Source organism: Mesoplodon densirostris, chromosome 16 (genome assembly GCF_025265405.1).
Source record: "Mesoplodon densirostris isolate mMesDen1 chromosome 16, mMesDen1 primary haplotype, whole genome shotgun sequence".
Taxonomy (NCBI): domain Eukaryota; kingdom Metazoa; phylum Chordata; class Mammalia; order Artiodactyla; family Ziphiidae; genus Mesoplodon; species Mesoplodon densirostris.
This window is the reverse complement of record NC_082676.1, coordinates 5736418-5762384: the sequence shown is the minus strand read 5'-3', so window position 1 is coordinate 5762384 and position 25967 is coordinate 5736418. Positions and strand designations below refer to the sequence as shown.

At 53.7% G+C, this 25967-nt stretch overlaps 1 protein-coding gene across 2 annotated transcripts in view; it reads right to left on the bottom strand.

The window, feature by feature from the left end:
• Positions 1-9709: 9709 nt before the first annotated feature.
• PMEPA1 (prostate transmembrane protein, androgen induced 1) overlaps positions 9710-25967 on the bottom strand; it is a 58922-nt gene continuing 42664 nt past the window's right edge. For both annotated transcript variants that reach the window (XM_060120640.1, XM_060120639.1), the window contains exons 2-4: positions 18940-19094; positions 14355-14408; positions 9710-13898 (exon numbers count right to left, since the gene is read on the bottom strand). In XM_060120640.1, the coding sequence (XP_059976623.1) occupies positions 13350-13898; positions 14355-14408; positions 18940-19050 (714 nt within the window). In that variant the 5' untranslated portion in view covers positions 19051-19094 and the 3' untranslated portion in view covers positions 9710-13349. The remainder of the gene's footprint in view (positions 13899-14354; positions 14409-18939; positions 19095-25967) is intronic.

The window sequence follows — 25967 nt, the reverse complement described above, 5'->3', positions numbered from 1 at the left end:
AGCGGGTTCTCAGCGCAGCCCCCAAAGGCATCTGCTTGGGCTCCGTTCACTGACCAAGGCAGAGCTCAGTGAGCCTCCTTGGGTCATCACGTCGGATAGACCTGGGGTTCTGATCCCTGGGCCCCGATCTCGTACCTCTGAGCCTTGAGCCGGTCACTACTCTTTCTGAGCCTCCCTTTCTCTTTTTGTAAAAGGGGATCACAGCAGCTCCACCCTGGGTTTGTGGCAAAGCTAATCCGAGATCTTGCTCCGGAAGGTCCCAGCAGAGCACCGCGCACGTAGCATGTGCTCAATAAACAGGAGCTCTCGTATCTTCATGGTGTGACCCACCTGCCCCTCTCTGAGTGACAAGCAGTCCCATTCACTCATCTGGTCTTGCACTAACTCATTCCTTGTGCTCCTTTATCCCAGGCGAAGTGCTGGAGCCAGTGGGGGGGCGGGGTGGGGTGAGGGCGCTGGGGGGAGAAAGCCTCGACCCCCCGCTAGTTCCTTTTCTGTCGGCTGCAGAAAAGGCCACACTACCCAGTCGAGGGATTGACGGGTGACTCAGGCCAAGTCCTGGGTCCCCTCCCCCAACTCCCAGCAGTGCTGGCTGGTAAAGAGGAGCTGGGCAGGGGTCACATGAGTCAGGGAGTTGGGCAGGGGCCAGGGCATCGAAGGCCGTGATTGAAACTTGTGATCTTCCCTCGGGGCAAAGGAAGAGTTCCTGGAAGATTTTCACCCAAGGTGGGTTGGGGACTGGGAGAGGTCACCAGGGGTGCCAGAGAGCGTTGGCAGGAGGTTGACGGGGGAGAGGGGCTGTGGCCACAAGGAGGCTGTGTGGAGTCCAGGGGAGGGACCTGTGGCCAGCATCAGGCTGCTTTCACACCCTTCCTTCCCCCACTAACTCTTTTTAGAAGTCCTTCCCCACATCCCCCAAAATAGATGGAAATGAATTCACAACTAACTTTTATTTTTATAATCAAAAGATTTTTTGATAATGCTGCTTCCAAAATTCTTTGCCTACAAGAAATTCATTTAATTACAATTGGCCACAATTCCTCCACCGAGGGTCCAGTATTCTTGGGAATTCTTGCACAATGAAGAGATCTCACCTATAAATTTGTTTCAAATATAATGAAGTATAACGAAAAAATTTTGACGACTAAATGGAACAGTTAATGAACTTGACATAATGTTATGTCTTCTAGATGTTTAATTAAACATTTTTGGATTCTGATTTTGCAAGGTTTTTCCCCCATAGTTTGGAGTTCATTTTCAAAAGCTCTTGAAGCATCTGTAGGCCTGAGGTGCTAAGACTATCTACACCTAGAAGATAAAATGGGGAAAGGAAGAGAGACAGATTGCGAGGGCAGGATTCCTGGTCTTTTGGGGATCGTGGCCCAAGGTGAGTTGTGGCCAGGGTGTTGTCAAGTATGGGGTAGAAGATGGGGCACCAGCAGAATACTTTTATGAGTTAATTCGTGATTTCTTTTAATTTTAAATGGGTAATGTCCTCTAAAATTTGACCCGAAGATGTTTCTTAAAAGACTTATCAACTGGATAGCAACTGTTTTATTTAGAGCTTACTATGGACCCTAATTCCAGTGCTTTACATTATTTTATTCAATTCTTCCAACAATCCGACGAGTAATATTAAATCTACATTTTAATATTAAATCTGAAGAAAACTGAGGTACAGAAAGATTACTAAGTAAACTGGGCAAGATCATGGAGCCAGTGGGTGAAATTGATGGAGTTGAAACCCACGCTATCAAGCTCTAGAAGCCAAGCTCTTAGCAATTATTTCTATTGTTATGAACAGGTATGTTGTCATCCTGCCACAGGATAAGGAGCAGCGCTTTCTATGCTGGACAACTTAGTGCTGCCTGCTGTGACATATCAGATCTAGCAGGAAAAAGGTTGATATTTTATTCTTTTTTCTAAAGTTTCTTTGACTGAGTGTGCCTGTCTTAGTCAGCTTAGCTGCTGTAACAAAATACCATAGACCAAGTGGCTTAAACAACAAATATGTATCTCTCAGTTCTGGAGGCTGGAAGTCCAAGGTCATTGGAAGATTTGGTGTCTGGTGAGATCCACCTCCTGGTTCTTAGATGCCTGTCTTCTCTCTGTGTCCTCAGATGGTGGGGGTGAGGGGGAGCGAGTTCTCTCATGACTCTTATAAGGGCACTAATCCCATCACGGTGGCTCCACCCTCACGACCTCATTTAATCCTAATCACCTCCCAAAGGCCCCACCTCCTAACACCGTCTCATTGTGGGGTAGGGTTTCAACACTGAATTTGCTGGCGGGGGGACCCAAATATTCAGCTCCTAACAGTGTCCATATGAGCAGAGCCCTGTCCTAAGTCCTCTGAGACACAGAAACCTAAGTTAGTAGAAAAGAGTCCAATGTTTAAGATTTTTGTTCTCATTAACAATTTTTATATTGATTGAAATTATATTTTGGCTATATTGAGTTAAAAACAGACTTGGTGACTGTATGTCCACACCTGAGCAGACACACAGGAGCCCCTCCATGCCTTCCTCACAGGGAGCTCTTCTCTCCAAGGTGCTCTGATCTCTCACTTCACCCACCACCACTTTAGAGTTTGTTTGGCTGGGTGCCCCAGAAGCACACTCTGAGGCACAGAGTTGAGTGCAAGTAGTTATTTGGGAGGTGATGCTAGGAAACCCTGGGGTGGGGTGGGGACCTGGGACAGGGGAAGGATGGGCTAATCGAGGGCTTCGCCATCAAGCAAGCCCCCTGGCGGCACCTGGGGTTCAGTGCCGCAGGGAGCGCTCGGAATGCTGGGAGCATGGGGAACATCTTCTCAGGGCTCCCTACCGAGGCTGAGGGAGCTGGGGTGCTTACCCTCCACTCCCATCACTGAAGGAGGCTGTTCCCAACTGTGTCAATCCCCCAGCCTCTCTGGCCTGCAGCACGGTGGGCAGCTGGACCCACATGAAAGAAATGGAAAAGGCCAAGGAGATGTGATGGGGATAGCGATGGCATTTGCTACAGTTTTCTGCACAAGTAACTTCTCTTGGGACTGAGGCCCAAGGGTTAACTAGCTGGAGAGGGACAAGGGGTGGATTTGAATCCAGATCAAATGATCACAGAGCTGGGCCCTGAGTCCATCCTTTGCAGCTTCCCCTGCATTTGCCCACACCTGTAAAGAGCAGGCAGGAGTCTAACTCCATGAATTTTAAAAATTCAGTTTTACATTTGCTCACTCAATCAAGTTAGATGCTTTTAAAGGCAAATTTAATTATTTTGAGCTCAATAAAAGCCTTTTAATAAGCTGAACATCATGGTTTCAGTGTTTTGCTTTCAGGGTTATCAGTCATGGCAAGGAGGGGCCACAAAGGGGAAGGGAGAGTGGGGGTGGGGGGCGTGCGGCAGGGGGAGGGGCAAATTATGCCAGCCCCCACACATGGGCATGAACACACACATACTCACACACACACATGCATGGGTGGATATTTATTTTAAACTTTTATTTGCACATTTAAACCCATCATTTATTCCAAATCGTTTAATTGTGAAGATTTTATAATATTTTGTTTTATTTTTAGAAACAGTTCTTTTACTTCGAGACAACTGTACAACGTGTTAAAGAAAATGCGATGCTGATTTGGCACAGACTTCCTGTGTGTTCTGTCTCCCCCGTTTGGCTCACACATCCTTCCTCACTCTGAACGTTCCATCTATGCCCGCAACTGAGACAGGAAGCCAGACACACATGCTGAAATAATTTCAACAAATATCAACTTTAAACCAACTTAAAGTAGTCAAAATGGCAGGGCTGGTTCAGGCACCACGGCCTTCCCCAGCTTGGTGCAAAGGAGGCGGCGTAGACTACACGTGGCAAAAGTGTTGCTGTGTTTATAAAAAGCTTTCTGTTTTCATTATTAATGCCTTTATTGTCCAGTGTATTGGCACCTTCTGGTTTTGGCTGTCCAGCACCCAGCCCCCTTCTCCTGGCACAATCACTCCAATTTTCCTTTGGTGAGCCACCTCACCCTCTTCTCAATCCACATGGATGGGAGGAAGCTGACCCCACCTCTAGGTCCAGAGCAGGGCATGAGACTCAAACCAGGCCAATCAGAGCACTCTCTTCTTTTGGCCGTAGTGATTGGCTCAGGGATGGGCACCTGACCTGAGCCAGCCAAAGGGATTCTATTCTGGGACTTGTGATAGAAGATTGAGAGCTGATTTCTTCCCACTTGACTTAGAGCTGTCAGGAAATGAACCTGGAGAAAAGGTGGCGGGAGAGGAGGATCTGCTTGAAAGGGAAGTCAGTAGAGATGAGCAGTTTGATGGAGACAGACACCTTCCTAACATCATGGTGTGCACATCTGGACCTGGAGGGCATGTGATCTAGCCCAGCTCCCAACCAGTTACAAGAGTCAATGATTCCCTTTTCTGCTGAAGTGAGTCTCAGTTGGTTTGGGTCATTTATTATATAAAGAATTAACAAGAACATACGCTTTTATCAGACAAAAGACTAAAATACTGGATGAATTGATTCAAGGCTACTTGGTGGACATCTAGGAATGGAAAGCATTTTTGAGGAGGATAGAGAGGGAGAGAATCCTTTTGCCATGTGCTTGGCATGTGGCCTCTGTTTTTTCACCCTCAGTTTGAACCACTGTGTTCTGTAAAAACATTAATGTTAGGAGCTTCTTTCTTTTATCCTGATGAAATAATATCACCTGTGTACTGAGACGTATGCCTGAGCTGTTCATCACAAGATAGTTTATAAAGGTGAAGGAATTATAAACAACCTAGATGTCCAACCAAAGGGGACCAGTTAAGTAAATTAGGAAATCTGTACAATAGAATTCTCTGAAGCTATGAAAAAAAATGCCATATAGAACTGTATTTATGGATAAAGAAAAGTGTTTATAGTATATTAAGGAAAGATGTTTATAAAGCTAGAGGATCATTCCATTTTTAAACATATGTGATTACCTATAACATAGAAAAATGCCTAGAGAGAGTATGGATTATCTCTTAGCAATACATAGGTGATTTGTATTCTATATTTTCTACAATGTAATTTGTATAACTTGTATTCTATAATTTTCTACATTTTCTACAATAAATGTAGATTACCTGTGTATCTTGTCTGATGGGGCTGCCATAACAAAATACCACAGAAGACAGGGGGCTGGGGGCTTAAAGAACAGAAACTAATTTTGTCACAGTTCTGGAGGCTGGAAGTCTGAGATCAGTATACCAACCTGGTTGGGTTCTGGTGGGAACTCTCTTCTTGACTTACACATGGCTGATTTTCAACTGTGTCCTCTGATGGTTGAGAGAGAGAAAGAGAGAGAGAAAGAGGGAGAGAGAGCATGGGGTGGGGGCTTGGGAGAGTTCTCTGGTATCTCTTCTTCTAAGGGCACTAATCCCATCATGGGGGCTGCACCCTCATGATCTCACCTAAACTTAATTACCTCTCAAAGGCCCCATCTCCAAATACCAACACATTGGGGGTTAGAGATTCAACATATGAATTTGGGGGACACAATTCAGTCCATAGCACAGTGTAATAAAAAATAATAACAAAACTCAGTTCTTTATATTGAATGGGACTTTGCATGCAATGAACAATATCCACATAGTCACAACAATGTAAACAGCATTTACTGAATTTCAGTTTTAGGATCAACTCACAGATAAAGCACAGAGGACTGAATTATGCTATGGGCAGAATAGAAATGTCACTCACCTTGATAAGTTGGAAGTAAAAACGGAGAGAACACAGGTAGAAAGGAAGTGAAAGGAGGTTGGGAAGAGGGGGTGGGCTGAAGACCAGCCAGGCCAGGGGTACAGTCTCCTCAACTTGCCAGGTGGGGAGTCCAGAAACACTGTCCCCATAGAGGGAACACAAAACAGAGGTGTAGATAACAGTACTTGAAGTCATAAAGACAATCATAAAAGGAACCCAAGTAAGAACATTTCTTTATTGGGAAGTAGGGAGGTGTGTCAATGTGCTAAATCCTTGTCTGTCAAAGCAGGAAGTCAGTAGGTAACATCTTGACTTTGGGAAACCGCAGGCTAGAGGTAGAAGATTATTGTTTTGGAGATGAAGTAGTCATTCTCAGAAGGAAGAGGTATAAGAATGGTTGTTGCCTCCAAGGACTGGGCTGTGGGTTTGGAAAAGACGGGGCAGGAGGCTGTTGCTTTGGACCTGCTGTTTTACTTTGATAAGAATGTAAAATATACACAATAAAAAAACAAAAAAACAAAAAAACAACCACATCCCAGCCTGTTACAGACTATGAGGGACAGCGTCCTGCTGATCTTAGTGGGCCTCTCAGCAAGAACCATGGGGCAGGACTCACCTCCCAGGCCTGTTTCCCGGAAGAAACCAGGACTCAGGTTGGTAAAACAATCCATGTTTGCAGGACCTTGAAGGGAGGGGAGATGGAACAGGTGAAGCCCAGGGGAGTTTTTCAGGACAATGAATCTCTTGTGTATGACACTGTAATGGTGGATACATGACACTATGCATTTGTCAAAACTTTACAACACAAAGGATGAACCTTGGTGTATGTAAATTAAAAAACATTTAGGAGGTCAGAGGATCCCAGGATGGAAGGTAGAATGTGACAAGACACTGTAACTGTCTTACAAACGTGTGTCACTGCCTCAGGGAAAGGGGTTGGGGGAAAGGGTGCTGACCTAAATATCTTTGGAAATATATGACCCTTGATATGATGTGATGAGAAGGGCACTTTACCTCTGGGTTCTTCTCCCCAAAACCCATCACCCCAGTCTAAACTATGAGAAAAACCTCAGACAAATTCCAATACAGGGACATCTTACAAAATAAATACCTGACTAGGACGCCCAACTGTCAAGGTCATCAAAAACAAGGAAAGTCTGAGGAACTGTCAGAGCCCAGAGAAGCCTCAGGAGTTGTGATGACTAAATGTCATGTGGTGTCCTGGATGGGGTCCTGGACCAGGAAAAGGATGTTAGGGAAAAGCTAAGGAAATCTGAATAAAGTTTAGACTTTAGTTAATGATAATATATCAACATTGATTAATTAATTGTAACAAATATATCACACTGGTATAAGATGTTAATAATGGGTGAAACTGGGTGGATGGAAAGCCCACTATTTTCTCAATTTTTCCATAAACATAAAAATATTCTAAAACTAAAGCTTATTTTTTAAGGTTTATTTTTTTTAAAAAAAGATACAAAGAAGAATGGGATTCTTTTTTATCTTTGAGTGTGATGCCTGGAGCTGCAGCAGCCATCTTGCAGCCACGTGGGGTTCTAAAGCAGAGATCAGAAAACTTTTCTGTAATGGGCCAAATAGTAAATATTTTAGGCTTCGTGGACCATTTGGTCTCTGTCGCAACTGCTCAACTTTATCGTTATTGCACAAAAGTAGCCGTAGATGATGTGTAACTAAGCTGGTGGGGCTCTGTGCCAATAAAACTTTATTTACAAAACCAGACAGCTGGGGATTTGGTCCATGGGTCCTAGGAGAGTAGGGGAGGCACTGGCTCTGGCTGATGGGGATGACGGGGAAGACCAGTTGGCCTGTTGAGTTTTAGGTAACTGCTGGGGCCCTGGGCTCACAAAGAGCTACCTAAGGCTGCCCCCCGCTACTCCATCTCAATGTCAGACCTGCGGGAGGCCAGTCAGGGGCTCTTCCCATCACCTGCAGCACACACCAGCCTGGAGGCTGCGGAGGGAGGACGGGGTCTTTCCTGTCATCCTGTGTCCCTGACACGGGCGTACAGAGGATGTGAAATACCTGCTCATCAGATCGGCTCTAAAGGAAACTTACGCCCTTCTCTTGGTCACATGATTATCTTCCTGGTGTTTCTAACCGCGCTGGGCTTCTCCGTGCCCCCACTCCCCCCCAGCCAGGGGCTCAACCTCCCCTCCAGGGCATGGTTTTGCCAGGCTGCGCAGGTGCCCTGCCGAGCGCCCTCGCGGCCTCTGCTCACGCAAGCGCCTGGTTCGGTCTCTGCTGTCCTCGCCTTCCTTCCTCACAACCTTGAGCTCCAAATCCAGCCTTCACAAACCTCTCCCAGCTCCTGACAGCACACTCTCCTTGCTCTCACCATACTGGGCTGTGGTCCCAGGCTGCGAGTCTGTCTCTAGAACCAGAAGATGAGTTCTTTGAGGTCAGGGTTGGGTCTGAGGTGCCAGCATCCCTCAGCAAGGCTCAGAAAATGTCGGGGGAGTGAGTGCAAAGTGAGGCCTCCTGAAAGGAGATGCCACCTTCATTCAGAATTTAGCATTGTGCTTGGAACCTAGTAGATGCTCAATAAGTATTAGCTGTAGCGATGTCAGTTGTTATTCTGGACCCATATGGCGATTTCTGCTTGAGCTAAACTCAAAGTGGGGCAGGGGTGTCATCTTTTTGGTGAGAACTGCAACTCCCCTCTCCAGTGGGGAAAAGCTCTGTTCCGACTGACCCCACCACCTGGGGAGGTGGTGTAGTCTGTGTGCTCAGCCCAGGACCTGCAAACTCATCCAGAATCTTCGAGGGACATTCAATTATATGGAAACTGTCCCAGGGAGCCTATTACTAATGAGAGTGGCTAATATTTGTGTCTGCCAGGCACCCTTTGGCATTATTGAATCAGACACCACCTCACAGGCACTGCTGTCAACCCATTCTACAGACCAGGTGACTGAGGGTCAGCAAGGGGAGTGACCGCCAGTAAGAGGCACTCAGGTCCTGGAGCCAGGCCAGGGCAGAACACCACGGTCCCTGCTCTCACCAGCCAAGAGCAATGAGCTCTTCTGGTGTCTCCCCAGTTCTCTGTAACCTTTTCACCAGAGAGGGGAGCAGGTAAGGCAGACGTGTGTCGGGTTCTGCCCCAATCACAGGGCTCTGTGGTCCAGAAGCTTACAAGACCCAGGAATGAGGCCAAACAGTGTTCATCCCTGGGCATCAGCTCTGTTTTGGCTGATTTGAAAAAAAAAAAAAAAATCCTTGACCAGACATGAAAAATGGTTCAATTTAGAGAAATAAACAAGAATTTCTGTAGCGGGCACTGTGAGTGTCCCACCCAGACCCTCGGGATCCCGTTCCCTGCTTCCATGTGGGTCACTGCTAAGGGCTGGCATCTGGGGATGTTTTCAGAGGGACACCCTGGGGCCTGGGGAACCCCTCTCTGCCCCACTCTCAGGCAGGAAGAGCCAGGAACATCTGAGAGCCTGCCTCTCCCGGGTGCAATCTGCATCCCAGAGCTTCCCACAGACTCCCTGCGGATCAGCCTGAGGCTGGGACTTGGCCTAAAACAGTCCCCCTCGCACTTCTCCTCCTCTGTCCTTTTCCCAGCTCCCTTCACTGTCTCCCCTGGGAGCAGAACTTTGATACATCCCTTCACACAAGTCCACGTCTCTGGAAGAGCCCCATTTAAGACAGTTTCTTTCTTGCAGCCCTTACCAGAGCTTTCATCATGCCACGGTGGATGATATCCCAAGTGGGGGGAAAAGTATGCAGTATTTTGCAAACTCTTTTACCCCAATGTCACCCAATGCACCCCCTGCCTGTGCAAGTGTTTTCACTGGGCTCCCTGAATGCTGCCTGAATTAAAACAGAGAGGTTGATGGAATTGCTCAAAGCCACACAGCAGCTCCGAGGGATTGCTTCCTTCCCACTAAAGGCATCCAAGTGTTGGTGCTGAGGGCGATGGGGTGGTAGGGGGAAAGCAATGCAGCCCAAGAAAGCGAAAGAGCCTCGTTCCAAAGAATTGTAAAATTTATTGTATAAGTATTGCAGCTTTTCAGAATGTCATCATTGCCACTAATGATTATTGATACACAACAAGCGATTTCATCAGGCCTGTGGATTGGCATCCAAATACAGAGTCTTATGCAGCAGCAACGCGGGCGCCGCACCCAGCGTGCCACGGAGAGTTTACATACGTGTAACTTGAACAAAACTTGGGAAACAGGGCTGCGAAAGAGAGCGGTTCCAACGCCAAGGGAGCAACGTGAAAGCGTCACCATCAGCACAACCACCATGGAACCAGGCAGGCAAACGAGAACGCAGCAGGTCCTTCTGAGCTCTATAGTACAGCAGAATTTGAAGCGCAGTTTCCGGAAAACCAAACAAAACGAAACATTTTCTCTCCTTTGTCATCAGGATGTTTTATGGATCTGGAAGCTTGGTGTTGCATGTCGAAAAGAAAATTCTCTGAAAAGTACAATTCACAGAGCAGACAGACAAGGACTGGGAATGGTTCGGTCCTCGCCCTGCCCCGGTGTTTGCTAGCCGTGGGGAGGTGTCGCTCTCAGCTCCTGGCCAAAACACGGGGACGTGGACGGCTCTTAGGGCACTTTACTAAGTCCGCCTGTGTAGACCTGGGCTTGGCAGGGGAAGGAGTTTTCCTCCGGAGGAAATGTGATGATGGACAAGCAGGGGAACAATGAGAGGCTTCGAGGAAGCCAAGCTCTGCCACCTCCTCTGAGCCCAGCCTGGTCCCCCTCCAACCAGCCACTGCCAAGGGCCGCCCCCACCAACCAACTTTCTACTGAAGAAAGGGGGCCTCCCGAGGGATGCTCAAAGGCTTTTCGAAGGTAAGGACACGACAGCCAACACCTAGAGGAAGGAGTGTACCCTCAGGGCTCTGGGTCCAGCAGAGAAACCAAGAGCTTTGCAGAAACACACCCCATGGTTTTCCTGGGAGGTGCCCTGGCCTTGACGAGCTGCTCCACCATGGACTTCTGCAACTGTCATCCGCTAGGCAAGGAACGCAGGGACGATGCGGCGGCCTTGAGGCCTGGACTGCCACCCTGGGGCGTAATGGGGGCGTGGGGAGCGTGCTCTGCCCTCAAGCCAGCTGAGGTCAGTAACCCCCTCACCTGCTTCCTTCTTCTACCTCGCTGCTCATATGACAACGGCAGACCGCACCACCCAGCAATGAGACTCAAGGTTTGGTTCGAGGACCCCGGGAACACTTCGGCCTGGCTTTCGTCTGCTGCTACGCTACTCACACAAACAAGGTCCACGTCTAGGTTTGTGACTCAGGTGGGAGATAAACGAGTACTGACAAGAGGCTGGAGGGGCAGGAGGGGTGGCCTGACCCAAGGGAGGCACATCCAGGGTGGAGGGCGGTGGGCGGGACACGGCACGAGGCGATGGGGATGTTTTTAAAGAAGCAGTAGCCCTCTGTCCACCACGAGCGGGAAGGCCGGGCCCGGGTGAGCAGGGCGCTGTCCAGGAACGCCGCTGCCGGGGGACAAAAGGGGTCAACCACTTTCTCAGTAAGGCACTAGGGAGACGCTTCACATAAAGGAATGAACTTTTTTTTTTTTTTTTTAAACTTTATCTATAAATGTGTCCCTGTACCTTTCAGGACAAACTCTATGGATGTCTCTGCATGAATGACCTTTTCAAAGGATCTTTGAGAGAGAAGCAAAGGTTAGGCAAAGGTTAGGCTGAAGACCCCACGGAGAGGCAGGTTTTATTGTCAAGGTACCAGAACTTCCTGCCAGGCTGGTGAGCGGACACTCAGACACCTCGGTCATCTATTGGTCACCATGGTCTTAAAAGGTACGTATAGAAATAGAGTTCAAATGATCAGAACTTCAAAACTGTTCTCGAGTTTTTTTCAAGTAATAAAAAAGTTGTTTAAAATCAATACTTATTGCCTCTTATACCTTTCTCTTATGTTAACCGGCTAGTTGGCATTCTGCCGAAGATGAAAAGACACCTCCGTGGGATGCAGGGGGCAGGGTGGCCTGCTCTCCTGCTAAGGGCATCACCCCATGGAGTATTAGCCCACCCTTGGTGGGAGGGAGGACTCCGACTCCACTCTCTCCCCGCCTTCTCTACTTGCACACACACACGCCACCAGCAAGGGGTCCCGCCGACATCTACTCAGTAAAACCCTGGTAAACAAGAGTTGTGTCTGATGAAGACGCTTATGAAAACACAGATACATAAACACATCAAAAACGATGGTTTCCACGGGGAAGGGAATGAAATGCGAAAGAGAGGAGAAGGGAAAGAATTCTGCTTCTACAACCTAAAGCTCGAGTTCGCGTTGGTTTGACTGTCTTTCTTGTTTTAACCCTTTTGCAGTGTCCTGGGAGAAACCTGGGCATGTCACTTTTTCATCTCTGGTCTTCTGGTTATGGGCCTGTTACGTGAGAATCAATACATAAAGACAGGGATGAGGTCACACTGCTAGTCCTTTGGGCCTTTCCTATATGCCAGTGGGCTGCACCCACCTCAGCCGGTAGAGCCTGGAGCCAGCTGAATCACCAAAGCATCCTGCACGCACGAGCCACCTAACCGCCTCTGGCGTGGCCCTGGCAAGGCAGGCAGGGGGCAGGGAGCACCTTAGCGAGCCCCTTCCTACAGGGACCTTCGTGGTTCAGAAAAGAGGAGAAAATACTAAGATTCCTTCAGTAACAGTTTATCTTCATTTTGGGAAGAGCAAAGCCCACCTCCTGGAACCTGGGGCCTCGAGTAACTTTCCTATTTTCTTTGCGATCCAAAGGCTGTCCTGGCCCAGAGGGGAAAAAATGCGTCTCCTTCGGGAGGGAATGTATAACGAGGTAATAACCTATCACTAGACAGAAGCTTCCACTCTGCAGGAAATCAGCCCCTCTGGGAGCCTCTCTCCAGACTCAGCATGGAGCCCACCCTCTGCCTGACGTCCACCGTGAAATTCCAACATTTCTCCCTTAAAAGTCTCGACAGACGTTGATAGAAGTTTCCATCAAACAAGCACTGACATATTTATATTAAAAAATAGTGCAAAAGCTCAACATTTATATAAATAACTCTAAACCCCTGCTTTGTAGTTTTTTTTCTTTACAAGGTAATAACACACTTTCTGAGTTGGCACTCAAAAATGGCCATTTTTTTTTCTCTTCTAGTTCAGAAAACAACTTTTTTTTTTGTAATAGGCCTCTTCTAATACAAAAATACTCCTGCCCTCGCACATACAGTTTCTCTTATTTTATATATATTTATATTTATATAATATTGCAGATCTTTAAACAAAGGTTTTGTGCAAATATGTCTTTAAAGTTAAGTGAAATCATCATAAACAAACAAAAGAAAGTAAGCATTCACGCACGCAGCTCAACTAGAAACAGAAAAGACTAGTGTAGAATTTTTTTTTCCTCTTTTGCCTTCAAGACACAGCTCAACAAAGAAACATGGTTTTTTTTGCAAGCTTTCTTAGCTTGTGCATTCAGACCAGACAGAACATGTAAATATTTATACACAGAGAGGTGGGGAGAGGATGGTCATGCGTCGCAGTTTCCTGTGTGTCGCCCCATCCTCCTCTCTCTTTTCTTTCAAGAAGTGCGGAGTGTTTTGCTGTTTTACCTACTGCGGCCCCGGCCCTGGCCCCCCGGGACTCCTAGAGGGGGTGTCCCTTCTGTTTATCCTTCTCTTTGCTCCAGGCCGCTGTGCTCTCCAGGGGGGCGATGTGTGCGGGGTGCAGCCGGGTCCCCTCCAGCAAGGAGGCCGGCCCGCTGCTCTGCTGGTGCTGGAAGGTGGAGGCCCCGGGGTAGTGGCCGATGACCTCGCTGTAGGTGGGGGGCGGCCCCTCCATGCGCCCACCGCCCCCGTAGCACGTGGCGCTGATGCCCGAGTTACTGCTGGGAGGGCAGGGGCCGCCCAGCATGGCACTGTCCATCAGGTCGCTGTCGAAGATGGTTCTGTTTGGGGGCGCGCGCACCGACTCCCGGTTCAGCTCCAGCTGCTGCTCGGGGTCCCGCAGCTGGAGCGTGCAGGGGCCCTGGTAGGGCGGGGGCTCCTCCCCGTCCGACAGCGAGATGGTGGGCGGCAGGTCGATCTCGTGCTGCAGGTATGGGTAGGTGGGCTGGAAGCGGTGGAAGCGGTCCCGCTGGGCGAAGGCGGGCACGGCCAGGCGGTCGGTGGGCCGGGGCGGGGCGTAGACCTGCGGCTGGAGGGGAAGAGCAGAGTGAGGGTCCCCCAGCGGCAGGGCCCTTGTGACTCTGCTCTCTGGGGAAAGGGAGAGACGGCCGCCGGGTGGCGGGGGGAAGGAGCCAAGCCCAGGGTTCAGCCCCCTGATGACTGGCGAGCCCTGGTGTGTGAACATCGTCACACAGTTGGAAGAGGGCAGCCTTTGTCCTTCGGTGTCGCAGATACTGAGGGCTGCTCCCTGGGGGTGGGGAGCGTATGATGTCCCAGTAGGGACGATCCCAGCAACCAAGGAGGATTCTTCAGAGAAGGGAAGGTGTGGGCCTCCTGTAGCCACTCTACTAGCAGGGGAGGTGCCTCCGGTCTGGATTAGGGGAGATACTGGGCAGGGGGCCTTCGGCGTCCACTACAGCAGCCTTGCTGGGGCAGGCGGGTGGGGGGAGGGTAGTGGTGGAGGGGAAGTGGCGCTGGGTCTCACCTCCGGGATTCCACTGCCTGACACCGTGCTCTCCGAGGGCCAGAGGCATCCTTCCTGTATGGGGAGGAAGAGGACAGGGTCAGCGGGACGGGCAGAGGTGGGAGAGCAGAGGGGAGGCCTGGCGTGGACTCTGAGAGCCTCCACTCGGCATGAGATGCTGCACCCATCCCCCTCTTCAGCCCCACTGCAGTGACCCCAGCCCGGGCCTGGACGTTTCTCTCGGACATGACACAATCGCCTAGTCGCTGATCTCCCGGCTCCCGAGGCTGTCCCCCGAAAATGCATCCTCCGAACTCACACTTTCCAAAACATACATCTGATTCGTGGGTCCCTCCTTCTCAAAACCCTCCAGCAGGCTTCCGTGGGCCTTAGAACACATCCAGATGAACTGGTGAACCGGCTCCTAAGAAAGCCTAGGTACTTGCTGTGCGACCTCGGTCAAGTTACTGCATCTGAAAACGTGCATAACTGCAGTATCTGTCGAAGAACTGAAGGAGGCGAACATGCAAAGCCCCTGGGGTGCACGCGACCCTCGGTGAGCCTAGGACAGTGCTGGGTGCCACCACCACTCTCCCTCCTGTCACGCTGACCCGCAATTTAGTGCATGGAAGTGCTAACTGTGTACCACAGGGCCTTTGCACTGGCTGCCCCACTGCACAGCTGGCTCCTCGCTTTTCAATTCCTGTGCCCACCGCAGGCTTTCTCTAGCACCATTATCTAAAGGGCCTTCTCCCATTAAACATCCCGTCATCTGCTTATTTCCTTCAAAGCATCTGTCGTATCTGTAATCACCTTGTCCGTGTATTTACTTAGCACTTGCTATAGTCTGTCTTGCCCCCGTTATTGGGGGCCCAGTTTATAGATGAAGAAATACAGGAGAGTTAATCATGCAATCATGCAGCACCACTTCTGTTCCAGTGATAGGCATGGATAGGCCCGGGCCTATGGGGAGGGATGCCTTCCTTCCTTTAATTTTATAATTTTATTGAGATGTAACTGACATATAATCAACTGTACATATTCAAAGCATACAATTTGGTTGTTTTGGCATAGGTATATAGCAGGAGTCCATCACCACAATCAAGATAATGAACATATCTATCACCCCAGAGTTTTTTGGGGGACATGTTTTCTTGAGGGTTCCCTTGTAAGGTGATTCTCACCAGCAGTCTGGGGAGGAATTGCCTGGAGGGCTGTAATTTCCTACATGGTCACTAGGGGAGCTCTGTGTCTCTCAAAACTGTTCCATCAGGAAAGCACTTAACCCCACAAAGACTCACTGGGGTCTAGTTTATTCCAGGCGTGGGGATACAGCGGGCAGACATACACTATTACTGTTAAAATGGTCATCAAGGGCCATTCTGTTACTGATATTAGGAACGCCTTGGTGCCAGGCACTGTGCTACGCTCTTTAAAGCACTAATTCAACTCTTCTGACAAAACCTGCAAGGCTGAGGTCGGGTGGCTAAGCCGAGCTGGTCCAGCTGGTAGGGGGCAGTGCTGGGATCCAAACCTCACCCACCGCCTCCAGAATCATTCGGGCTCAAGCCGACCCTGGCAGGCTCTGTGGCCCCCAGTCGCGCCCCTGGCACAGTCCATGTGAGCACCTGGAAGCAGATGGGGGGACATCCACCTGCTCCCCATTCAAGTCGGGAGTCCTGGGGAGGGGTGCAAGCAGCCAAGGTCAGCTTGGATACATGTGACCCAGACGGGCCCCTGCCTAAAACCCCCCTAGGAGGCCCTCTGTTCGAGGTCCCCACAACGTCTTCCCACCACTGCCCACCCCCCAGCCCTCCGTCGAGCCCTAGCCCGGGGAGTCTCCACCCACAGTGCTTAGGAAAATACCAGTCACTGCTTGGGAGGCCCCGCCGTAGACCCCAGAATCACTTCCATCCTTGTCACCTGACTACCCCTAACTTGTGCACCTGGAGGTCACCTCCTCCTCCAGGGAGGCCTCCAGGACCCTCCCACCTGCCGGATGCCCCTCCCCAGGCTCCCACAGCATCTCAGCTCCTGTATCAGCCTGGCCCTGCTGTGAGGAGCCCGCACTCCAGCTGGCTGCACTGCACCTGCCCACAGGCCTTGTCTTAACTCACCTTGTTCTCTAATTCAGTGAATGGCCCTGACGCCTTTCCAGGTGCCAGTGCCCACAGGGCTGTTCCTGGCAGCTCCTTCTCTCACCCCCGCTCCACTCCCCGACACCTCCTTCTCTTTCTAAAAGCTTCCTTGGAGAGTTCGTCCAGCTGCCCATGGCTTCCCCATCTAGATCAGGGGTATGCAAACTGGCTCCATAAAGGGCCAGACGGTCCGTGACACCACCCAGAAGGCTGCTGCAGGGCAACTGCAGCCACGGAAGAGACCATGGGAATGAGACCAGAAACCTGATTCACAGAGTGGGCACCCAGCCCTGGTCTATCTAGACCTGGATGACTCCCGCCCTGCCTTCAGCTGCAGACGCCGAGCCACAGTCTGAACCCCTGCAGTATTTTCTAGCTTCTCTGGGAGCAGCATTAGGCGGGGAAGTGAGGTCCCAGGGCCACAGGGCTTTACCTGCACCTGAGCCCCACCCTCTGACAGATGAGGAAATGAACTCCCAGAGGTTCTCCCTGAAAAGGGGCCACGGCAGGACAGCCATGCCAGGGGCGGGCCCAGCCCCAAGCAGAGGGCGGCTGCTGCGTTTGGGTCTCTCTGGGAGGTCATGGGCCCCCGAGACTCCTCAGACACGCCCTGTCTGGCAGGGGCCCCAGGGGAGCCGCCACACGTACTTCAGGTCTAACAAGCCTCCATGTTTACCCAGCTGGGCACCCTCGGGGGCCCGTGCAGGTGGCTGGTAGAAGTCGGCTGGGGGCAGGGGGGCAGGGGGGACTTTCTTTTAACCTCAGATGTTCAGGAACCAGAGCCCGAATCCTGACCTTCATCTGGGCATGAAGTCCCAGTGCTGCCCACAGGGCTGTGCCCCCTATGGTGGCAAGGGTCCTTCACGCTGGAACCTCTGCCATCTCCCCAGCTCCCTCCGCTAACTTCACCCTCCCTGTGACCATGCAGGGTAAGAAGGAGAAAGCCTCGCTCCACCCATTTTACAGATGCACACACTGAGGCTCAGAGGGGGTAGGATGCCCCACCCTGGAGCACGGCTACCAGGCTGATGTCTTCTCATTTGTCCAAAGCTTGCCCCAGCATCCGAGGTGGGACAAAACGGGTCATGGGCTCTTCAAGCTGTCTCTTAGAAGCTGTGTGGCCCTAGGCAAATGTTCCCACCTCTCTGAGCCCCCGTTTCTCCTCTGTAAAATGTGGGAGGGATTACTGAGCATGGATGTGGCAGTGCAGCTGGTGGCACTGTCACTCAGCCAACAGCGACAGCAAATAAACACGCAGGTAAGCCCTGCAGGAAGCTGCCAAGTGTCCTCCGGACACACCGGGCCTCGGATTTGGGGCACCCAGTGTTCCCGTTACAGGGACCAGAGCGGATGCTCCTTGCCCTGGCAACCTGGTGACATACTGAGGCCCGACGCAAGCGGAGATGCCCAAATTTGCTAGGGACAGGCCTGCCAGCCTGACTCAGCTCAGTCCCAGACTCTGGGCACCAGCGCCGGCCCCAGGCGTCCCCCAGAGCCGGGAGGCCATGCCCGCTGCCGCTTCCCCCCAGCGCCCGGTGAACACGGGCTCAGAGATGTGCTCCCTGCACAGCCCCGGGGCCGCCCACGGGCCCCCCTCTCCATGTCATCTGCAGCCCGTCCCTCAGACAGCTACTCCTGTCCAGGTGGTTAGATTACACCTCACAGGCGTGGAGATGGAAACTGTTTAGTGCTGGACTCTGCACCGCCCCCTGGTCCATCTGCTGAGGAACACGCAGCGGCGGGCAGGGGTGGCACGGAAGGTGCAGGTGAATGAGGGGAACGTGGGTGCTCGGGTCCGGAGGAGGGCGAGGTCCCAAACCGCTGGGAGCTGCTCCATCTGCCCCAGTTTGTGGAGTTTTGTGGGGAGACTCCTGGGTTTCCAGAATGGCCAACAGGGCACACAATTCTAGTAACACATCAAACTGCAGTTTTGTAGGGACAGCAAGGACCGTGCCGCCTCTGTCGTTCTCACCCTTCTGCACTCACCCGCTCTGCACCCCACCCTTGTTTCTCCCTTCAGAGCTCGGCCTCAGGGGCTCACCTCGACTGTCCTGGGTAAACCAGCCACTCTGGGATTCCCAGTGACTCCTTTCAGCTTCCTTCGGAGCAACCAGCACTCCTGTCTGTCTACATCCAGCCCATCAGGCGGCAACCCCCTGCGACCTGCTCGAAGCTATCTCCCCCCAGTGCCTGGGAGGGTTCTAGACACACAGAGGGTGCTCAGTAGATGTCTGTCCAATGGATGGATGGGTGGATGGATCTGGGGACCAAAGCCCCACCGCATGGACTGGTCCACGGGCTCCCTGCCATCTGGGTCACTGCCTATACCTAGAAGCCCTTCCCCTCCCCCCTCCCCCCAGACTGTCTCCCTGCCATCCGTTTCCGTGAGCACTGGACCCTGACACTGTGGGCACCTGATCAGGGGCGTCCGCGAGCCCCCCGGAAGCTCAGGGAGGGCAGACACTCACCGAGGACAGGGCGTCTTCCCTCCTCCTGCCCTGGCTGTGCCGGCCAATGAAGGAGCGAGCGGACAGTTTGTAATGGCTCAGCAGACACGTGATCACCACCACCATCACCATCACCACCACCACGATGATGGTGATCTCCACGAACTCCAGCTCCGCTGCAAGACCAAGGGGACACGTGAGACCTCGGGGCCCCAGTGCAGGCAGAGGCTCAGGGCATCTGAGCGTCCACACCCCCCCACACACATGCACACCTGATACACAAAACCCCCAGCACCCCTACACACCCCCACACACCCCAACACAAACGAACACAGATAACACACCCACGTACAGACACATCTATCACACACATGAGACGCACAAAGACACACCACCCTCCACGGGACAGAGTGTGTGCCGGCCACCGCCGGGAAGAGGCCTCAGAAAAACCACATTCCGGGCGGCTGCAAACACTGCAGCTCTCATTTCTTTTTTTCGGGTTTGTTTTGTTTTTCCCCCAGAAGGCGGAAAAACCCTCAAGTGCTGGAAAAGGAAGGAGGTTATTTTGATCCTGCCGGAGTCGGGTGGTTTCTGCTGACTCGAGCGGGTCCGTGTCGGGCGGCGCGGCAGCTGGCCGTGCCCGGTGCCAGCAGAGTCCCCAGCAGCGGCGGGCGAGATGCCGGGGACCTGGGCAGGGACAGGGCGGCAGAGGGGGCGCAGCCGGCCTCCCCCAGCCTGAGGCCGCCCACGGACGATCCGGAAGGCCCCCCTCCCCCGCTAACAAGCAATTAGCGGAGGGCTCCCCAGGGCCACAGGTTCAAGCTCAGGGCCACTGACTCAGCTCTTCTTCCCCCCCGGGGAGACGCAAGGAAGCTGGGGGGCGGGGGCGGGCCGCAGGTGGGGACTGGAAGGCGGGCGGAGCGCGGCGGGCCGTGTCGCTCGTGGGTCGCTCAAGCGGGGCCCTGCCAAACCCGGCGAGGGCCAGCCCTCCTGCCGCCAGCCTCGGTGTCCCGCGGGAGATCGGTGCATCCCGGTGGGCGTCCCTGCTGGTACAGCCGCGGAAGCTCCTCCACACGCAGCCCGCCCGCACGTCCTCTCCGGCGCCCCGGCCACCCCTTCTCTCCCCCTGGGCTCTGCAGGACGCCCACCTTCCTCCACCACGTCAAGCCTTTGCCCAGCTGTGCCAATGTCTGCCTGAGGCCATCAGTGAGTCGGGTTAGTCTAACCCCCAGGGGACACGTGGCAATGTCTGGGGACACTAGTGGCTTGTCACAACTGGGGGCGCTCTTGGAACCGAGAGGGCGGGGCCAGGGTGCTGCTTAATATCCTACAGGGCACAGGGCACCCCGCGACAAAGAGTGTGCCGGGGCTGAGGACCTCTGTTCGGGGCTGAGCGTACACACGGGTACTTTGTATCATCCCGTCTTGCAGGTGAGGGGACCCAGGTTCAGGCCTAGTGACAGACTCGTGTAGCCCCAGGGCCCAGCGTTGGTGGCTCCCCCTGCTCGACCACGCACTGGACGGCCGCCTCTGCACCCGGGAATTCGATCTGGAGCCTGGGCCCTGGCTCCGGCCTGTGTGGAGCTGCATCCCTCCCTCGCCTTGGGGGGCCCAGGAAGGAGGATACCGTAGCCAGGGACTTTGGTGAGACCTTCCCGGGCCCCAGAAGGCCGTGCCCCACCTAGCGGGGAATCGGACAAGCCTCAAACCCTCTGAGGGGCTCCTTCGCTTTCCTGCCAGGAGGACGGCAGGGCCTGGGTTGGGCAAAGGCCAGGTCTCTGGCATCAGCCCCGATCACTGTGGCCACACCTCTCGCCTCCCCAGACGGGCTGGTCCAGGGCCCGTCCGCTAGGGCCCGGGATAAAGCTGCCCATTCAGGAGACACAGAGGCTGGCTTTGTGCAACACCCACGGCCCCCCTCAGAGAGGCCTGCACCCGCTCCCCCCAGGCCGTGCACTCTTCACCCCGCCGGGGACCTGGGGGGGCACCTCTCTGCCCCTCCCCCTGCCATCTCCAGGCGCCCTGCCCGCCCGGGCCTGCAGGAAGGGAGGTGTGCGCTGCCTCTGTCTCTGTCCCCGGCCCTGGCGGCCTGCAGGGCCCTGGCCAGACCTCTGTCCTCCTCCCGGTGTTGCCCAGCGGCCGAGGCAACAGGGCTGGTAGGGGAGCCGTGGATGAGGCCCCAGCAGGCTGAGCGGGTGTGAACAAACCTCACAGCTCTCCTGACCCCAAAAGGGCAGGAGGACCTGATTTCTGGGGGCCGGGGCCCAGAGTGAAGCGTCACCCCCAGGAAGGAGCCAAGGGTGCCGAAAGCGCCAATGTGACCACCCTGGTCCCTGGGCCACAGCCTTGTGCACATCCACCTGGGAGAAGAGAGGGGGAAACGCTCAGAAAAAGAGAAACCACGAATCATTTCTAGGCTCTATTCTGGAAGCCAAAGGCCTGGGGTCTTGGCCAGAGGAGGAGGGAGACTCCTGCGGGCTCCCGAGACCCCTCGGCAGGTCCCCAAGGGGACCCCCAGGCTGGCTCTGGGACCCTGACTCGCTGAATCCATCCCAACTTCCCTGTGTGGAGGAGGAGGTGGTGCGAGGGTGACATGCCCGGCACGCGGGGAGCACTCCCTCAAGGTGACCACGGATAGTGGGGGGCTCTGCAGCACTCCAGCCACGGCAAAACAAGGACGGCCCAAACCCGTAAACCTGAATAGAGAGGGTCGAGCAGGACCGAGCTGGGTATTCCGGGCCGTGCAGACACAGACTTGGGGGGGGGCACTGAGGGGTGCAGGAGAGGCCCCCCCGGTTGGCAGGTGATTCACCTCAACCCATGAGGCAGAGAACACCCTGGGCTGGGTGTTTGACCTTGGCCATGGGGTGAGGGGACTCTGGTCCCGCCGGAGCACCACAGTGAACTTGCACTCTCAGGGTGCTCCTTCCGGGGGACACTGCCTCGGGTGACAGGAATCCACCTCTCCGGGAAGTGCATTGGAAAGGACCTGCTGGGAACGGTGGCAAACTGGGGACCTGAGGACACTTGCATGCACAGTCCCCTGCCCCCACTCAAAGGAACGGAGCTGCAGGCAGCCACCCTCACTACACAGGCTGTGCTGTCCACTTGGCCCCAAGCTCCACCTGGGCCCCCATTCTGCTTGACAGCATCTGCCTGGCCCCTGTGGGCAGCCTGGGTTTCAGCATTCGTACCCAACTCCTCCATCCTGCTCCTACAGCAGGCATCACTAATCGAGCAGGAGCTCCTCCTCACCAGGTCCACAGGGCACTCTAGACAGGCACTGCTAGTTGAAAGCCCAGCGGGCCAAACAGGACAGCCCCCAGGCAGGCTGGCCCAGTGCGGTCACACCTCCCCATCTCCCCAGAACTGCCTGGGCCTTAACGTCGGCAACACATTCTAGAGTTCTGAAAGTACCGAGCAGGCCAAAGCCTGCAGGACGGGCAGCTTCGGGAGTTCCAGCCAAGAGAGGAGCCCCCAAGATGTGGAGCCACACCGATCCTGCTGGACGTGCGGCCAAGTGCCCAGCACGGTGGTGGAAAGCTTGGGTCCAACCACTGCCCCCCACTCAGCTCAAGTCTCCTGTGACCATGGGACTCACAGCAAAGCCTGGTCACAGACAAAGGGAGACTAGAGCAAGAGGAGATGGCGGGCTGGTCCACAGCCCAAGCTCCCGGTTGCCGTGGCGACTACTCACTGGGACGACAGTCAGGATGCTAATGTGTACGACACACGCACAGCCCTCCTTGGAGCCTGCCTCCCCCAAGTCTGTGAGGTGCCAGCCATCACCACTGCCATTTTGCAGATGGGCAAACCGAGGCATAGGGAGAAATTGCTCTAGATCAAAGGGCAGGGCCGGTCCCTCAGGGAGCGAGAAGGGGAAACTCTGCTAAATTCTCCCAGCGTTCCCAAAGCACCTGTTAGTTTCCCCTTCCCACACTGGGAATACCTCTGAGGATGCCCAGTCCTGTCTTCCTGCATCTGCCAGCTACTAGCTGTGTGACCCTGGGCATATGCACCCCTGTGAGGTCCCGGGGGGATGAAATAATAGATGTCAAGAGCTCAGGACGGGGCAGAAAACAGCACGTGATCCTGTCACAATTCCCAACATGCCTTTGGGGACAACAGGCACCCCTCACCCAGGCCGATGCCCTGGAAACACTGAGCACGCCTCACGGGCCTCTGCCCCAGGGTCAGTCCAGAAAGATCACCCAGGGTGGCGGCTGGACTTCTGGGCACTGGTCTCTGCTCCAAGGACCTGCGCCGAGGACAGGAGCCTTTGGGGAGGAAACATCACATTTCCCTCATTCTGTTCTGGGCGTCAAGTCCGCGCGCTGTTGGGGGCGTGGGGGTGGGGGAGAGGTCCTGCCATTTTTCTTCATAATCTCCCCCTTGGGGTGGGTGATGGATGCGGCAGGCTCTTGGGGGTGGCCAAGCCCATCTTCCACATGCAAAGTAAGGTCATTCTAATTTGAGTGTCTTCTTTCCTCGTGAATAATTTCAAATTAACAGGTTCGTCTGCCTCATTGGAGCGGCCTGACCCTCCTTTTGTCTTCTCCTCCAGAGACAGACGCAGTCACGTCGAGACGTGTGCACGGGCATCTCTGATCCTCTCCCAGCCCCTGCGACACTAGTGAGAGAGGCAGCATTGCCGAGAGCCCCCTCAAGGCCAGGCACAGCCCGAATACCTACGGGCATCATCGTACTGAACCCTCACCAGCATTCTGTGAAGGAGATGCTAACATGACCCCCGCCGTCAACTTTACAGATGGGGAAACTGAGGCTGGGAGAGGGGAGGTGACTGGTCAGAGGCCACACAGCCCAAGAGAGCCCAGACCCCCAAGCCCATACTTTCAGGGCCAGGTTAGGCTGATGCCCCACACCCAGCGGTCCTGAGTGCCATGGCCCCAGAATGTCGGGAACAGTGTGGGTTCAAGCCAGGCACTTGTGTGGAGTGGGCCTGGTCGCCAGGCCGGATCAGGACTGCTGGAGCATCACTTGTCATGTGTCCTCGAAGCCAGTATCGTGGCCAGCAGTAACCACCACCTCCCCACCAGCATGGAGGAGAGTCACAGGATGGTTAGAAGGACCTCGTGCCAGGCACTCAGGGCGGCTCTGGGCACCTCCCACGAAACTGCATAAAGATACAGCTGCGTTCTCCTCTGCTGCTACCTGAGTGCCAAGCACCCGCCCAGGACAGGCCCTTCCCTCTTCATTCCCACAAACCCCCAAGGGGCAGCATCGTCGGTCAGACCAAGAGTCAGAGAACAGTCCTGACTCCGAGGCTTCCTCCTCCGGCACCTGGGGGAGCCAGGACGCGCTCTTAGAATGAGATTTTTAAAATAAAATTAAACTGAATAAAAACTCAAGTCAGGCTTTGAAAGGAAGCCAACTGTATCAAAATAGTCCTCAAACTCTCAACCAGACTTGTGACATAGGAAGAATATACAGGATCACACGTGTGACCCGGGGATACTATCACATTAAATATAACCCGGCAGGTTTCGATGCGATAGGCAGCCTGTGGTTTCCACTGGCGACCACATCGCAGGTGCTGCTGATGCCCTGTGGTTTGGTGTCCATGTTCCTGTTCGGGCTGGTTAAGGTAAAGATGCAGTTCTTTTGCATCCAAGCTGACGGTCCCCTGTTCTTGGTGGTGGAGCCACAACGTGAACCAAACGCAGGAGCCTTGGTTCAAACCCGTCCGGCCACTTCCCAGCTGTAAGTGGGGCTGGTGGAGAATTCACCAAGTGATGTGGGCACGACTGTCACTGGGTTCCCAGTTAATAATCGGGGCGGCAGCCCGGTGCTGGAGCTCTTTTCTCCTTCCTTGGCTGGAGAGCTGGGCCAGAGTCCACCCAACTCCTGCCAGCCCACGGGAGGTCTCCAGACCAGACGGCTCTCCCCCCTCCCCCGCCGCCTGCCCCCATCGCGTCTGCTCCGGGCGGCGGGGCAGCCAGCGTGCTTCCTGGTTAACAAGCAGCCCGTGCAGGCAGCCCTGTCTGGCCTCCCGGCCGTACGCCGAGGAATTAGGAATTGGCACTGTCTGAAATTTATGAAAATCTAATCTCGTTAGGCCTGCCTGGATGCGACGGGCCGGGGCAGGGCTCATTGTCATTCAGAGGAGCCCTAGCCTGCCTGGGGTTCCTGCCACATCATTTGCGGCCCCTCCTCCACCACTGCATTTGAATAAGAACCCAGCTCCTTCCCCCCCTGGAATTTCAAATAAAATTGAACCAGACGTCAAAGGAATAACTTTCTGATCGCTCCTGGTGCCGTTTCAAACACCCCTGACGCACCTTTATGTCTTAGGGTAAGACCATCTGTAAGTAAAAAATGGATCCTTCTCTTAAGGTTTGGGAGGTGGGCAGCAAATCTAGGCCAGTTTTCTCTTTTTTAAAGACAGACCACACCGCTTACCCAGCACCTACTCTGTGCCAAGCACACGGGCGGGCTCTGGGCACCCGATACCGGAACACATAACCGTGAGATACTATCTGCTGTTGTCTGGTGTTGCGGGTTAGGGGCAAACAAGTTCTAGGCTGGCTGGGGCGGGGGGCACCCGGCCTTGCACAGGGGCCTGGGGCTCCCCGCATTGCTGCTCATGGAAGAATTTAGGGTACAGACTCAGAACACAAGGTCTGCCCCCAAGATTCCTGGGTCCGCATCCCAACTTTACCACTTAACACTGTGACCTTCAGTATATCACTAGTGTCCTCATCTGGTGGTGGTGGGGGAGAGGGATCACCCAGTCCCCACTCACGTGGCTGTGGTGAGAACTACATGAGTTAATTGGAGCCACAGACTCGGGATGACAGCACCTCTGCAGGAAGACCACCTGGGAAGCCTCATTACGGGGAACCAAGAACTCCAGGCCCTGGGCCACACCTATCCCCTGCCCCTAGCAGACCTGAGCTGTGGAATCCACAGTAGCTGGAGAAGGCCCATCAAAGCGGGCCCCTCTGCCAGTGCGGTACCTGATGGACGGTGCAAGCTGGGGGCATCTCCGCAGAGCAAAATTACAATCTCTCAGAACTTCCAAGAGAGAA